The 13,671-nt window shown below is 40.8% G+C and overlaps 1 protein-coding gene across 6 annotated transcripts in view; it reads right to left on the reverse strand.

Annotated features, from left to right (window-relative positions):
• Nucleotides 1-13,671, reverse strand: part of LOC139628582 (receptor-type tyrosine-protein phosphatase mu-like) — a 148,179-nt gene that overhangs the window by 61,394 nt on the left and 73,114 nt on the right. For all 6 annotated transcript variants that reach the window (XM_071490366.1, XM_071490365.1, XM_071490364.1 and 3 more), the window contains exons 8-11: nucleotides 10,616-10,924; nucleotides 8,978-9,087; nucleotides 3,967-4,168; nucleotides 3,355-3,457 (exon numbers count right to left, since the gene is read on the reverse strand). In XM_071490366.1, the coding sequence (XP_071346467.1) occupies nucleotides 3,355-3,457; nucleotides 3,967-4,168; nucleotides 8,978-9,087; nucleotides 10,616-10,924 (724 nt within the window). The remainder of the gene's footprint in view (nucleotides 1-3,354; nucleotides 3,458-3,966; nucleotides 4,169-8,977; nucleotides 9,088-10,615; nucleotides 10,925-13,671) is intronic.

Genomic DNA, 13,671 nt, shown 5'->3' on the forward strand with positions numbered 1-13,671 from the left:
CCCTCTGGTAAAAACTGTTCCCGGCTACGCGTGTCGTCCCCAGAGATTAGAAGCCAAATCCAAGTTGGAAATGTTATACTGATTAGCAATTACACAAATATGACAAATTGACTGCCTCCCTCAGCAGTGACAACGTCTGCCCAGATCTATCTAAAATATGATTTGACTTCAGCATGACCGCAGGACGCTGAAGTGAAATGGACATTTGCCGTCTGTTTTTTTTTTTTTTTTTAAACAAACCAGCACTATCGTGTCATCTTCCAGTACGCTCCCCTTCCTGTATTACAGCAAAACATCTGCTGTTTGAAACTCAAATGTCTGGAGCTCTATTACCTCCCAGACCCAATCAGCGTGCAAGACTGCCTTATCAAATCAAGCTTCATGCTGCTCCGCTCTGCAGTGCTGTGTGTTCTCCCTTGTCAAATCCCTATTTCATAGGGGCTTTAAAACTGATTTCCTAAAGTATTCAATTTCAAAATGAGCTACCCACCGCTCCAGAAAAGTGATGGCTAGCCTTGCCACATGAGCAGCAGCACATACCTTAATCTAACTGTGGTGTGAAATTTCAAGTCGTTGGTTGACAAAATGCAAACTCTTCAATAGACTGACTGGATCAGCTATGTTGGCTCTTTCCAGGACTCCAGGTCCTGAACATTTTGGAAAACACTGATATGTGCCTTGACTGAAAATGTCACTTAGTCATGCATCTCAAAACTCTAACCCAAAACAGATTACAGATGTTGTTGCTTGGGAAATTCAGATGACTACATTTATCATTATTGGCCAGACAGCAGATCCCTACAGACAGCCTAACTCAACTCGACTGAATAGGCGCTACTTTATAGTCACCTTAAATTTTCAAAGGCATCGTGTGTCACTCGGGGTGGAGGTGGAAAACACCTTCAAACGCCTGCCATATCTCGTCTTGGGCCTGCATCGTAATCTCTCCTGTATGCTGCCCCTCCGCCACCTCCTTTCTTTTGCAATTCATATTTTTCGAGACACCGGGCACACACATGAAGGCGGTGCACTGGCCTTTATGTCCTGCGAGACTTGAGAGAAGTGAGGAGGTGGGGAGAGAAAAGTGTACCTGAAAACCTCCAAAGTTCAGATATGAAGAGGCTCTGCTGTGATCAAAGGATGCCTCAATTAGTTTTGAGGTGTAGTTGTGCCATATACTGAACTTCACTGATGAATGGTGATAAATTTTTTTAATGGATTAACTTGAGAGACTCATTAAACATATATGATCCTTAAAACTAAATGTCTGTATCAAAACACACTATTTTCTCTTTATTTAACAAGCACTCAGCGTCTAAAGAAAGGATTATGTCATAACGCATTAGTGCACGGTTACGTCTCAGCTCAGTCAAACAGAATGAAATGGGTCTCAAACTAAAGTTTATATCTCCAAATCTCTCCAAATCTCTTTCATCTGCTCCTGAGGTGAGCTTGCTTTCCAACAATAAACAAAAGAGGAGCCCAGCATGCTAATTAATGGAAGCTCCGATTCACGGCACTCTGTTAATTATAATTAGGGATTTGTAATTAGCCCACTGAAAGAATGGCAGCCTGAGTAAGGCCTTCTGAATTGTACCTGCGAGAAGATTAAAAAACGATCACGCTGTCTTTCTTGCTCAGGCCTCTCCGTTCGGCGCGGGGGCATTACTCTGGGCAGCTGCACATACAGTAAACATAAGCTGACAAGCCTGACTAAAGATCTCCAGGCTGTAATCTTTAAAGGACTCAGATGAGTTGATAGTGTAAAATTGAGTTTTACAGCAAGAACAAGTGTTTATCACTCCTCATACGAAGAAGTTAACCCCGTCACAAAAAGCACAAGCTGTCATAGGCCAAGAAAAAAAAATGGTAATAAAACAACTCATAAAATAGACCTTTTTAAAATATTGGAATGGCCAATTCAGTACGCGCTGCTAACTTCCAATGATGGCCTAGTAAGGATGTAGAAAGGCAGTTGTCTTCTCTGATAGAAATTAAATTCATAGTTCTTCTTGTAACCTGCAACCATGGAGCTACTTTCCAAAGAAGAAACATATGTGAATCCCAGTCAATGCCCAAATCTACCAGCGGGAGCCACAAGAGCTGCTCTTGTGGATACAATCCCTCACCGGCTTCCCACTGAAAGTGTTGTCGATGGGGCAACACAGTAAAAAAATGGCAAAATAGTAAATTAATGGAGTACTTTTAAATTTTGGGAAATATGCATATTTGCTGTTTTGCAGAGAGCTAAGAAGATCAATGCTAAACTCATATCTGTACATTAAATGTGATGCTACATCCATCTACCAGTACCCCTAAATAGCTAATGAAGACATTATACCTCATTAGTGCCAGCAGGTGGAGTTTTGTTTACGTTTGGACAGCACTTCTAGCCTCAATGCTAAGCTAAGCTAATGGTCTCCTGGTCGTAGCTTCATATTTAATGAAAATATATGAGTGTGGTATCAGTCTTCTCATCGAACTCTGGTCAAGAAAGCAAACAAGTGTAAATGCAAAATGATGAAACTATTCCTTCAATATGTAGAAATGTACACTCCAAAACATCACACTGCAAACCAATTTTGGAAGAAACTATTCGGAAAAACCAGATGAATTTAAGAATTTAACATTGGCTTAAACTGTCAAGAAAATTAAGCACTTTTTTCTTACTTTATTCCTAATATCATTACTTAGAGCTTACTTAGAGCAATAATTTGTTGCAATAATCTAATAAAAAGCACCAAGAAACCTTTCTTAAAAACTCTTAATACTGCATTAGCTGAATAGTGGTGCAGCTCCACAACTAATGAGTAACAAAAAGATGATCAAACCAGCAGAATTCCTGCCAGAAGCCCACAGTGGCCTTGAGTAAACCAAAATGATGACTTTTGCTAAACAATTTGGCATTTAAACAGAACAGCTGTACTGCTTCCATAATAATGACTAATAAATGCAGCATCAAGCAGGCAGAATTGCTCCGCTCCCCCAGAAGCCCATGGTGGTTCGGGCTGGGCAGCCTAGTACATAAAAGGCACGTAAAGGCAAGAGATCCTGAAGCTAGCCTTGGCTGCACCGGAGCTTTGTTCTCATCTTCAAAGGCTATGCTTCTTTTTCACAGGATCAAAATCCACAAACAAATAAAGCTCAGAAAATGAGATACATACAGTAAGGTACTGAATTCCCTTGCAACTTTCCTTCACGGTGGGGTATTGATAAACACAGTCTCTTTGATAATTTTTTTGTTGCTGATGGCGGTTCCTGGTGTTTTAATTCTCTGTTTTGTTGTGTTTAGCGTCTGTGCTCTGTGTGTGTGTGTGTGTGTGTGTGTGTGTGTCCTTATTGTGATAGCCTCACCTCACAGGTGCACCTCTGCTCTGGGCAGGTTTCAGCAGTACAGTGACTGTGCTGTCTGTCTGGTTCAGAGACGTCTCCTGGTCGTATGCCGGCATGGAGGGAGCTGAGGAGAAAACCAAACACAGAGGGGTTTGACAACACAGCACGGCAAAGTCAATCTTCAAAATCTTCAAAGTATTGCACAGACAATGGAATAAAACTGTAGAGGGTAAGAAAATTTGCAGACTTGCCTCATGGTCATCATCTAAATCAATCCAAGTTTTTTTATTACGTACAACCAGCCATAGTTTATGGAGACTGAAAGTACTAAGCCAGTGACCAATCAAGCTGAATCTAGTGTAACAGCCATACAAATAGCCCAGATTTACAAAAACATCTTGGCTGAGCTCATATTTTAGTGGATGAGGCAGCACATGCACACACTGTCTGTTGGTTCATTTCATGTCTTGCATAACAAAAGGTGGGATTTACCCTGTGGAACAAGAGGATATCAGTAAAGTAAAACCAGCAGCACATTCATTCACACATCTGGACATTATGAACGACTTACTGGTACACTACTTATTCAATATCATCCACACACTAACTGGCCAAGCTGCTGACCCTGCTGACCTGAAATCTTGGTGGTGAACTGGGTGATGACAGGGGGGCCGTAGCCCTTGGCTGTGCTAGCGCGCAGGGTGAAGGAGTACGTGGAGCCCGGGTAGAGGCCTGTGAACATGTGGGTGGTCTCGTTGCCCAGCTTCACTACCTTCCCACTCTGGTTGGAGAGGTCCAGCTCAGGGTCAAAGGAGCTCACCGCCTTGTAGGAGATCTAGGAGTGAAGGGAATGAATATTCTGATTGTGGCCTCTGGTACTCCAAGTTTAGCTTCTCTCCTGCCAAGGAGGATTTGTATTCATACAATGAAAACGTTTCATGTTGGAGGCATCCAAGTGGCTCAGTGAGCTGAAGCATTTACTGTACTCACTGTGTTTGTATCCCACTCATTGTGGTGTGAGTTAGCCTATCTCATTTTTCCTCTCTGCACTACTCAGTAAGGCCAAAATGTCATGAAGTGAGCTTGAAAGTCTTGTGTTGCACTTCCTCATGTGTAAATATTATTTATATACACCTTTGCAAAAGAATGAAATCCATTCAATAATCCAGCAAGTAGAGCTGGACAACAGTTTTTCTGTATTGATATATATCATTATATGGCAAATGTTCAAGATTACATATAAAACACAAATGTATGTTTAATAAACTTATGTTGACTAAACCCTTTACATATTAGAAACACTTAATGTATTCCAAAACAACATTAAAAAGGCTTCATATATGTATCTTAGAAATGATATTTTAATATATGACTAATTTGCAACAGCAAAGACAAAGAAAACATTATGTTGGTCAAATTATGTTTATAATCAAACAATAACAATAACATCTGCTAATAGCAACTAAAACATAATTACATTTTTTTATGGTCATAGTTAGACAATCAAAGAACATAACTTAGGCTATGGTAAGATCGCTATCTTGCACATAATAATCGTCTTGTGTCTTCCAGTATCTAAATAATAGCTTTGTTTGCATAGAGATTATTTCAAAATCTAAAGTGTTTCATGCGAAGCAGCAAATTAAACCCAACAAAATAGAAAAAAACTAAAATAAGTAAAAATCATTAGATCTCAGTTTAAAATAGAAAAAGTCCAGAGTCACTTGAAGCATGAGGCACATCATGTTAATTTATAAACTGAACTCTACAAATTTGGAGCCATCAACACACAATATTAGCAAACTATCCCCTCTGTACTACCCAGTCAAGACAAAAGCCACAAAGCAATATTTAAAATGTCATTTGCTCTCTCTCTCTCTCTCTCTTCATGAGTGAGTTTGACTACATGACAACCAGGCGTTTGCAAAATTAGTGAGGATGGGAAATGCTGTGGAGTGGGACTGTCTAGTAGCAGGGGTTGGATCCATCTGTAACAGCACAGGTACCAGTTTTTCAACTAGAGCTGATGCAAGCTTGCGGGTTTCAAGGAGAGAGGAAATACTCTTAATGTATTCCTTGTCCATTAATAAACACAGGGAGCTCTGGAGGGAAGCATTAAGGTGAGTGTTTTTTCTAATATCCATTTTGAATAACTCTAAAGTCCCACTTTAAGAAAATGCCTCTGCTCGTACAGGAAAACCTTCATTATAATTCCAATTAAGGAACACAAAGGGAGTTTGAAGTACTACATAATTTGTGTCCATCAAGTTTTGAAATGCTTCGAGGCCTTCTCATTTAGTCTTTGTCTGTGAAATGAGTCTGTGACGCCAAATCCTATATCATAACATTTCAGGGAGAGGAATTGGAAATGACTTGTCAAAAGTGGGCGCATGGACAAGCTTTTACAATTTTAATGGAACTGACGGGAAAAATAATAGTGAACATTTGAGCAAATTAATTTGGGCTTGCTTGTAACTGTTACTCCACCTGATGTATTAATCTTATTATATCACACTGGTTTACATTTTTCTGTACGTGTCAATGAAGTTTTCATAAAATATAAATGCCTGTATAATCTCCAGCACCTTTACCTGTGATCTAATGAAGTACAGTGGAAAAGAAAACCCACTTAAACTATATTTAACATCTTTATTTGCTCAAGAGTTTTAACCTTCTTCGGCTGACCTTCAGTAAATATTAATCTTAATTCAAGTAATTCAAAAAGGCTGCAGGTTTTATAAGAATAGCTGCTTTTAAGGGAAATAAGTCTTACCTAATAGTACTTTTGCTTTTCAGGAAACCAATGCAATTAAATTTTTAATAATACTGGCTATTTTTCAGAAAAAAGTAAAGGGATGCAGAGCTTTTATTTCATAAACAAGAAATGCTACTTCAGAATTAATTTGTATTGCTAAATACGGCTGATGAACAGGAAATAAATGGAAAATCTGCTGTGTAGCTTCAAAGCTGCTGGTTCATGTCTGTCTGAGAAGTTGTCAGTTAAATGGCATTCACCGAGCTTGGTCAGAAAGGAATGGAGCTGAAATCTCTTTGATATCAGGCCTTGTCAGACGTATTCCTTTGATAATGTCAATTCAAAGCAACGTCCTGACTTATAAGAAGTAACTTCTGGGGAATACCACCAGTATTACATCGTGGGTTACTTTCTTAAACCGGAGACTCAGACTGTAGCGGTGTGAGGGGGGAGACACCTGGAGCAAGCTGCTGGCTCGCTAGACTTGCCTCATCTGTCACCTTGTTTAAGACAGGGTGATGTGAATATTAATACTCTATATTTATTCAAATAAAACCTGTGATTCTAGACTAAAACCCAAAAATACCAAGATGTCATTGACTTATTGCTTATTTTAACTAGACACATTAGTATATTGTTACAGCTCTCTAGACAGAGAGAAGCAACCACTGCAGCATATGAATATAAACCCCGAGGTGGGTATTTTAAAGTGAAACACATTTGCCTCAACATAAATATGATTGAACGTGACAAAGCAGCAATGCAAACCAGACCACTTGCCCTGAATGCTTTTACTTGTACCATGAAATTTTAAAAAGATAAACAACTAAAACATGTTGCTCTAAAAGTGATTAAGTGTGCGCTAAACCCACCATTTTTATGGACACTGTTTTCCTGCACCTCTAAGTGCCACAGGGCTGCGCGCAGGATACTGTGCCGCACACGCTTGAATAAACAGGACCGTATTATGATCCTGACTTTAGGACTCCGGCTTTGATTGAAATGTCTGTGTGCTGCCGAGAGAATATCTATTCCATATTTCATTCACCTCAGTCACCTGGTGTCACAGCAGCGGATGGAGCAGTGTTTGCGTTGCTTTTACCATTCAATCTGCTCTCCTTGTATGAGCAGTCTTGTCAATGATGGCAAACCTACTCAAAATACCAAGTGTGAGCAAACGGTGACAAGAGGGAGAATCAACAGAGGAGAATCAATCTGTGGGAAAAGCTGGAGGATTACTTCCACCTTAAGATGGTTAAGATCAATGTATGTGTGTATATATATATATATATATATATATATATATATATAGATATAGATATAGTGTGTGTGTGTGTGTGTGTATGTGTGCAGAGACTGTTTCTATTACTGAAGACTCAACCCGGCTCCCAGACAAGGCTGGCAGGAGCTGTGTGGAGCCTTATGTCAACATTTGCTTGGTGCTGAATCGTGATATGTGTTCCAGGTGTGTTTCAGAGATTCTGTTTGTTTTTTGTTTTTTTCAGAGGTCACATGTGTCAAAGGACAAAAGATGGCAGCGGCTTGCTGGTGATTCTTTCCTAGTAACACGTCAAACTACAGTGAGGCATGCTTGTGTTGTATTTCATAAAGGAGGCTTAGAAAAGAAAAAAACTGAGCTGACTCAAGTGAATCCGACAAACTGATTCAGGTTTGAGCAGTTTTACAAATATAACTTTGAGTTACTGTGATCAGGCTAATTAAAGCCTGGTTTTTATGATTACATCTCCTCTGTTTCACACAGATTACACAGACATAAGAGGATACTGAAACATGATACTGATGATGCTTATGGCCATGTAAATATTCAGCCTTCATTAATGCAGAGTAACAACACTACCAGTCTGCCGCCATGCTAGCAGCTCTGTGAGGCCGTGCTCAGACACAGCGGTACTTCAAGCTAAATGCTCATTTTATGCTCACAATGAAAATGTTAACATGTGGATGTTTAGCAGCAGGTATAATGTTTATCCATGTTCACCGACTTAGTTTAGCATGTCAGCATGCTAGTGTTTGCTAATTAGCAGAAAACACAAAGTGCAGCTGAGGCTGATGGGAAGGTCATTGGTCATTTAGTCATAAACCAGAGAACTGGGCCTGATGATGGTGCTGGAGGAAAAGTGAGGAAAGATATCACAGTTCATCCTGTGGGAGACGTGAACATGGCAAACCGACCGACTGGGACATTGTTATCCCTAGAGCCGCAGACTAAAGATATTACAGCAAAAATGGGAAAACCCCTGCTGTAATGACAAAGATGAACTGAACTTCAGATGCTATTTGTGGAGCAACACGGCGCACGGACTGACAACAACTGCTTGACCCCAACCTGCTGAATTCTGCTGTCTGATCACTTTGCTCACCTTTCTACATTTAACCTACTTTCCAATATAAAGCTGATTTATTTTACGGTGTATTTTCTATGATGAAGGGCTGCACAGGGAGAACTTCGGAGCATTCACTCTTCTTTTAGTCTGGTAGGAAGATTGTAAAACTTGTAAAGCTTGAAGTGAACCTTAGACTGAAAACTATCCTGAGCAGGTCCAGGTTGATCTGACAGGATTTGTTTCCAACCACATGTAAATGTATACGAGTAAGCCTGGTTTAATTTATAATCTCATTTTATGATACTGCTTCGTTGTGTGGGCTGTCCATAAATTAGCAGATGCAAAAAGTCCCCAGCCTTAGCTGAAGAAAACAAAATGATTCACATGATTAAAAAATCACTTTGAACATTTTTCTGGCAGCTCTGCACACTACTGTCCATCTTAGCTGTGGAGAAACGGGACTTAAAAAGATGCAGACAATCCACTGAGAGATGGAGGAGAGACAAAAGGGCTTAATGTCTGTTTAACCCTGTTGCATGTGTACCTCATACTGGGTGATGATCCCATAAGTCTGCGCTGGTTCTCTCCACTTCAGGATGATCTTCTCCTCGTAGGCGCTGCCCTGAATGGAGTCCAGAGGAACAGCTCCTGGCACTGTGGGAAATCATCACAGACACGTTTGTTCCTCAAAAACACTGGTGGTAATTTCCAAGGTAGAAAGTAAGAAGCCTAAACAGTAGGATGTCCTTGATACTTATTTTTTTGATTTTTTTTTTTTTTTTCTCCATCTGTTGTTCGTTAAGTTAAAATGTTGTCAATACAAATTGGATGAAAGCCGTTCCCTACTTAGAAGCTTTGGACTTTTCTATTATGATTTACCCAGCCCAGCACCTCATGCTGATGTGCATAAAACAATCAATAAAAGAGCTTTTCAAGGACCTACGGTACACAAATGGCCATGAGCCAAAGTCAAACATATGATATTAGGAGCATGTGAGTTTATTTGAAGTCATTGTCACTGAAAACACAATGTGAAACATGTTTTACAGCAAAACTGCACACTTTCCATGCAGATCAAAAACGTGTTACAAAGATGAACTAGTAACCCCATGGGAATAGTGGGAATCTTAATCTTTCCACAATGTTTACTCGTACTGAGATGCTGCCACAGAGATCTGGTCCTTTAACCCCCTCATGTGAATTGCTTTCATTCTATAAGTGAAACAGAATGATGTAGAGATGTCTTTTTACGAGAGTTATCTTCAAGAATGCAACTACCGCTACACCCTGTCTGTACACTTTTTCCCATGGGATGCTAAACACACAGATCCACACACACACACACACACACACACACACACACACACACACACACACACACACACACACACACACACACACACACACACACACACACAGTGAGTGAGAAACAGTTGCCACTTTCAAGTTTCCAACCAGAGATATCTGAGCCAGACATGACAAGACTCCCTTTTCGTCAGCTGAGCCTGTTTGTTATCTGGCGGCCGGGGGTTCCTTGAGACTTCTATAGAGTTCATTTCCTGTGTCTGCTGAGGCAACACACAGGATCTTTCATCTTTGGAGGAGGTGAAACAACGATACAACACACAGGCTTGCCATCTGACTTCTGTGCTCTCCTGAAAAATATTTGGAAAATCCCAAACTTGTCCTTGGTGCAAGAAGGTGAGAATCATCCACCCAGATCTAAACATTACAACTTTAAAAATAAAAATTTGCTATTTTTACTCCGGCTTTATGTTAATTGCTCATGTGAGTTTAATGGTTTCATCGATGATACATATTTCACTTTGCTTGATATCATCCTACTGAATTTTAGGTTACACTTCTCTTAACATTTAACACTTAATTGGTTTATAGCTAATTATAATGGAGTTGTGATTAAATACAATTGCATCTGTCAAGTGTTTATTGATGCATTTGTCAACAATTATGACACCTCCTACGAGCATCTATAACTGGTGTCTAAACAGCAATGACTATTTGATAACACAATCTAACATGGATGTAACCATGTATAATTACCCAAATGAATAAGTAAACAATACAACATTTTTTATTAATTTAATTTATTAATAAACTAATTTAAGATTAGTGTATCTACACCATGTGTTATATTTGTGTTGTAACCCTGCACCACACTTACCGTCCTCATCGGTCTGAACCTCGAGCTCCGTGCTCTCCTTGACCCCCTCTGGATTGCGCAGCACCAGCTTGACACTGAGGTTGGTGAAGGGCGTCAAGTTGTGGATGGTGTGCTGAGGATCACGGCTCTGGGTGTCATAACACACCTCCTCCCGCATCTCCTCCTTGCCGGCCACCCTGGAGCGGTACTGGACGGTCAGGTTGTAGCTGTGGCAACGGGTCACGTTGTAGCCCAGAGGCTCCCAGCGCACTGTCACCTGCTTGGACTGGATGTCCACCACTTCCAGCCTTCGCGGGCCGTGCATGGGCTCTGGTGGGATGGACAGAGAGCGGAGTGTGAGCGTACATCAAGATATTCAATTAGGCCACATGAAATGATAGTTTCAATAAAATCAAGGAAATGACTAAGGTCTATGCTGGGGCACAGAGACGGCGGTGTTCCTTCAGATCAAAAATAATACCACTACCAGATTTTTCATAACACTTGAGACCCGGTCAATACTTTTATTCATATTGAAATACTATTTCCTGTGTTTGGAGATCTTATTCCCAGAAAATATTTTTACAATTTCAAAGCCACAGCCTGATACTGAGCATTGCCACATCCCATCACCGTTGCTAACTAGGTCTCACAGCAGCTGCACACACCAGGACACCACAGGTCTGTTGGTGGAAACCCTCAGCAGGAGGTGTATCATCCCTTCAGAGCGTGCCGTTCCTCTGCTCCTTCTACCTTGTCCTCTGCCTTTTCCTCTCTCTTTTCCATCTCGCCCAGTGGCGGTCAGCTATTAGCACCACACTGATACAGAGTCAGCCAGCCTGTCAATCCAGGCAGGACACAACCCCCACTGCCATCCTATCACCACTAATCATATACACTGTGTCTCCTTGCCTTTTCTTTTCTACTTTCTCCACCCCCGCCCCCCCACCCCCCCATCCTTCTACCTCCTCTCCCTCCATGTCTTTTCTCTCCATTCCCCTTCTCCATTTCCTCTCTCTCTATCCATCTCTTTTTCTGTGGCTTCCCCATTTTCCATCCCTCTCTCTCTCTCTCTCTCTCTCTCTCTCTCTCACTCTTTTTCACCTCATCTCTGCTCTCTGCTTTTCCACCCCGATCTATTTTCCCCTCTCGCTCTCTCCCTCTCTCTCCCTCTTCCTTTCCTACGGGAGGAAAGCAGCCCAAGCACAAGGTAATGGGATCAATTTCCATTCCAGGTTAAATTCGCAGTCCATTTCTCTGGAACTTAACACTTTACCACCTATTAGGAAGAGCCAGGGCTCAATTTCCCCGTTCCCCAGGAGACACAGTCCAGCAATTCAGAGGCAGCCACGGCAGCCATGTTTAACATTCTGGAGGTGCATGGGGGGGGTCTACAGACTGTGCAAAGGACATAACAAACAAGCACAATCAGCCAACAACGCTGTTAAAATTGTGCCCCTAAATTCTTTTTGTCATGTTCCTACATCCAGTGGATTCCTACTGAAATGAAACGGCGAGAATCCTTACAAATTAACTTAAAGGGATATGAGATTAAATCCTGTGTAGTGCTACAGAAGAGCTACAAGGTATATTGATGGTTTTCAGGAAATTAGGTCATGAAATGTGACGTATGACAGAAGCTTGTACAAGTTAGGACGGATAATGCAAAAAGAAAAATCAGTGACAGAGAGAAAAAAGGCAACCTGCTAGTTGAATGAAAGATGGAACACTTGGATTTCACAAGGAGAAACAACGGATGTGATCTCTCCTGCGCTTTCATAGAGCAGATGAAATAGCATTATAAGGGCCTGAGAGAAGCAGAGGAAGAGCTGGTGAAGACGGATGAGGGAAGGGATGGCAATGTGCAGTGTACACTACATGAAGGATACACAAAGGCCTACAAATGATAAAGCACAGTCTGGAAAATGGAGCCACATCTTTTTGATAAAAGAAGAAAAATGGCAATTAGCCTCTGTTTAGGAGGGATTTTTCATTATAGGTCTACACAGAGGGCAAGAAATCATCAAAATCCTTGACAGAACACGTATGTCAATCAGCTTTTACAAACATTTACACAATAGCTGAAGAAAATATATCAGCTTTTTGACTGATTGAGAGGTTAGAGAGATGTTTTGGCTTGCAAAAAAGTGCTTAATGTTCTTTGAGAAACTTTTCTCTGAAATGCTTTGTTGGAGTACTTCTTTGAATTTGTGTGGAATCTTTAATAAAAGGCGGTAGTACTGACCTTCTCTGATTGTTAAAACTTGAAAGAAATGTTCATCTTTGGTGGATACTGGTATGTAAGACATCTACCTTCAAAGTGATTAGCTGCAAAGTCAAACATTCAAAGTGCTAACAAACAATAAGTAAGCCAGCTCCACCAAACTTGCAAAACTATGTAGATAAATGTTATAATTCACAGAGTGGTCCACCGTTTGAAACAAATTTAATCAGACCAAAAAAAAAAAAAAAAGAGAGAGAGAGAGAGAATCTAACCCAGAACTGGGGAGAATTGGCGAAGGCAAACAGGCCTTTTCAAATCGGTTGCAATGTTGGGAGAGCCATCCAGAAAATAGAAGTTTAAACCCTTTTATTTGCGGAACTATCTGTTGGCCGCACTCAGTAGGCAATGGTTACACTAAAAGCACAGAGAATTGCAGGGTGGCCAGGCACAGAAATCAAATTAAACCAGATGCTCTCAAAGTGACAAATGCACCAAAGTGTGAATCTCAAGCAGACGTGCACATGAAGCTGGGAGGGAAGTCTCATTTCTGGAGAAGCGTTCAAGGAGAATGTCACACTCCCATCTTTGTGGAGCATCACAGATCCACGGATCCACAGGTCCGCTGCAGCCTAATGCTGGCCAATGGAGAGATGCCAGCAAGAATGGTGAAGCACTTGGGGAAAATGGGATTGTGTGGAGAAGTGGACCATAAAAAATAAAGAAAAAATTCAATAAGAGGAAGCAATACATTCATATGTAAATTTAAATGTGTCTTTTATAGGCACGTGGTAAGAACATTAGACACATTTCTGCTGCTTCACCAACAGTAATAGTTGGGTACATAAAGGAATAT

The sequence above is a fragment of the Trachinotus anak genome, unplaced genomic scaffold, assembly GCF_046630095.1.
Source record: "Trachinotus anak isolate AG129_WGS33_773 ecotype Australia unplaced genomic scaffold, CSIRO_AGI_Tana_v1 ptg000012l, whole genome shotgun sequence".
NCBI classification, from domain to species: Eukaryota; Metazoa; Chordata; class Actinopteri; order Carangiformes; family Carangidae; genus Trachinotus; species Trachinotus anak.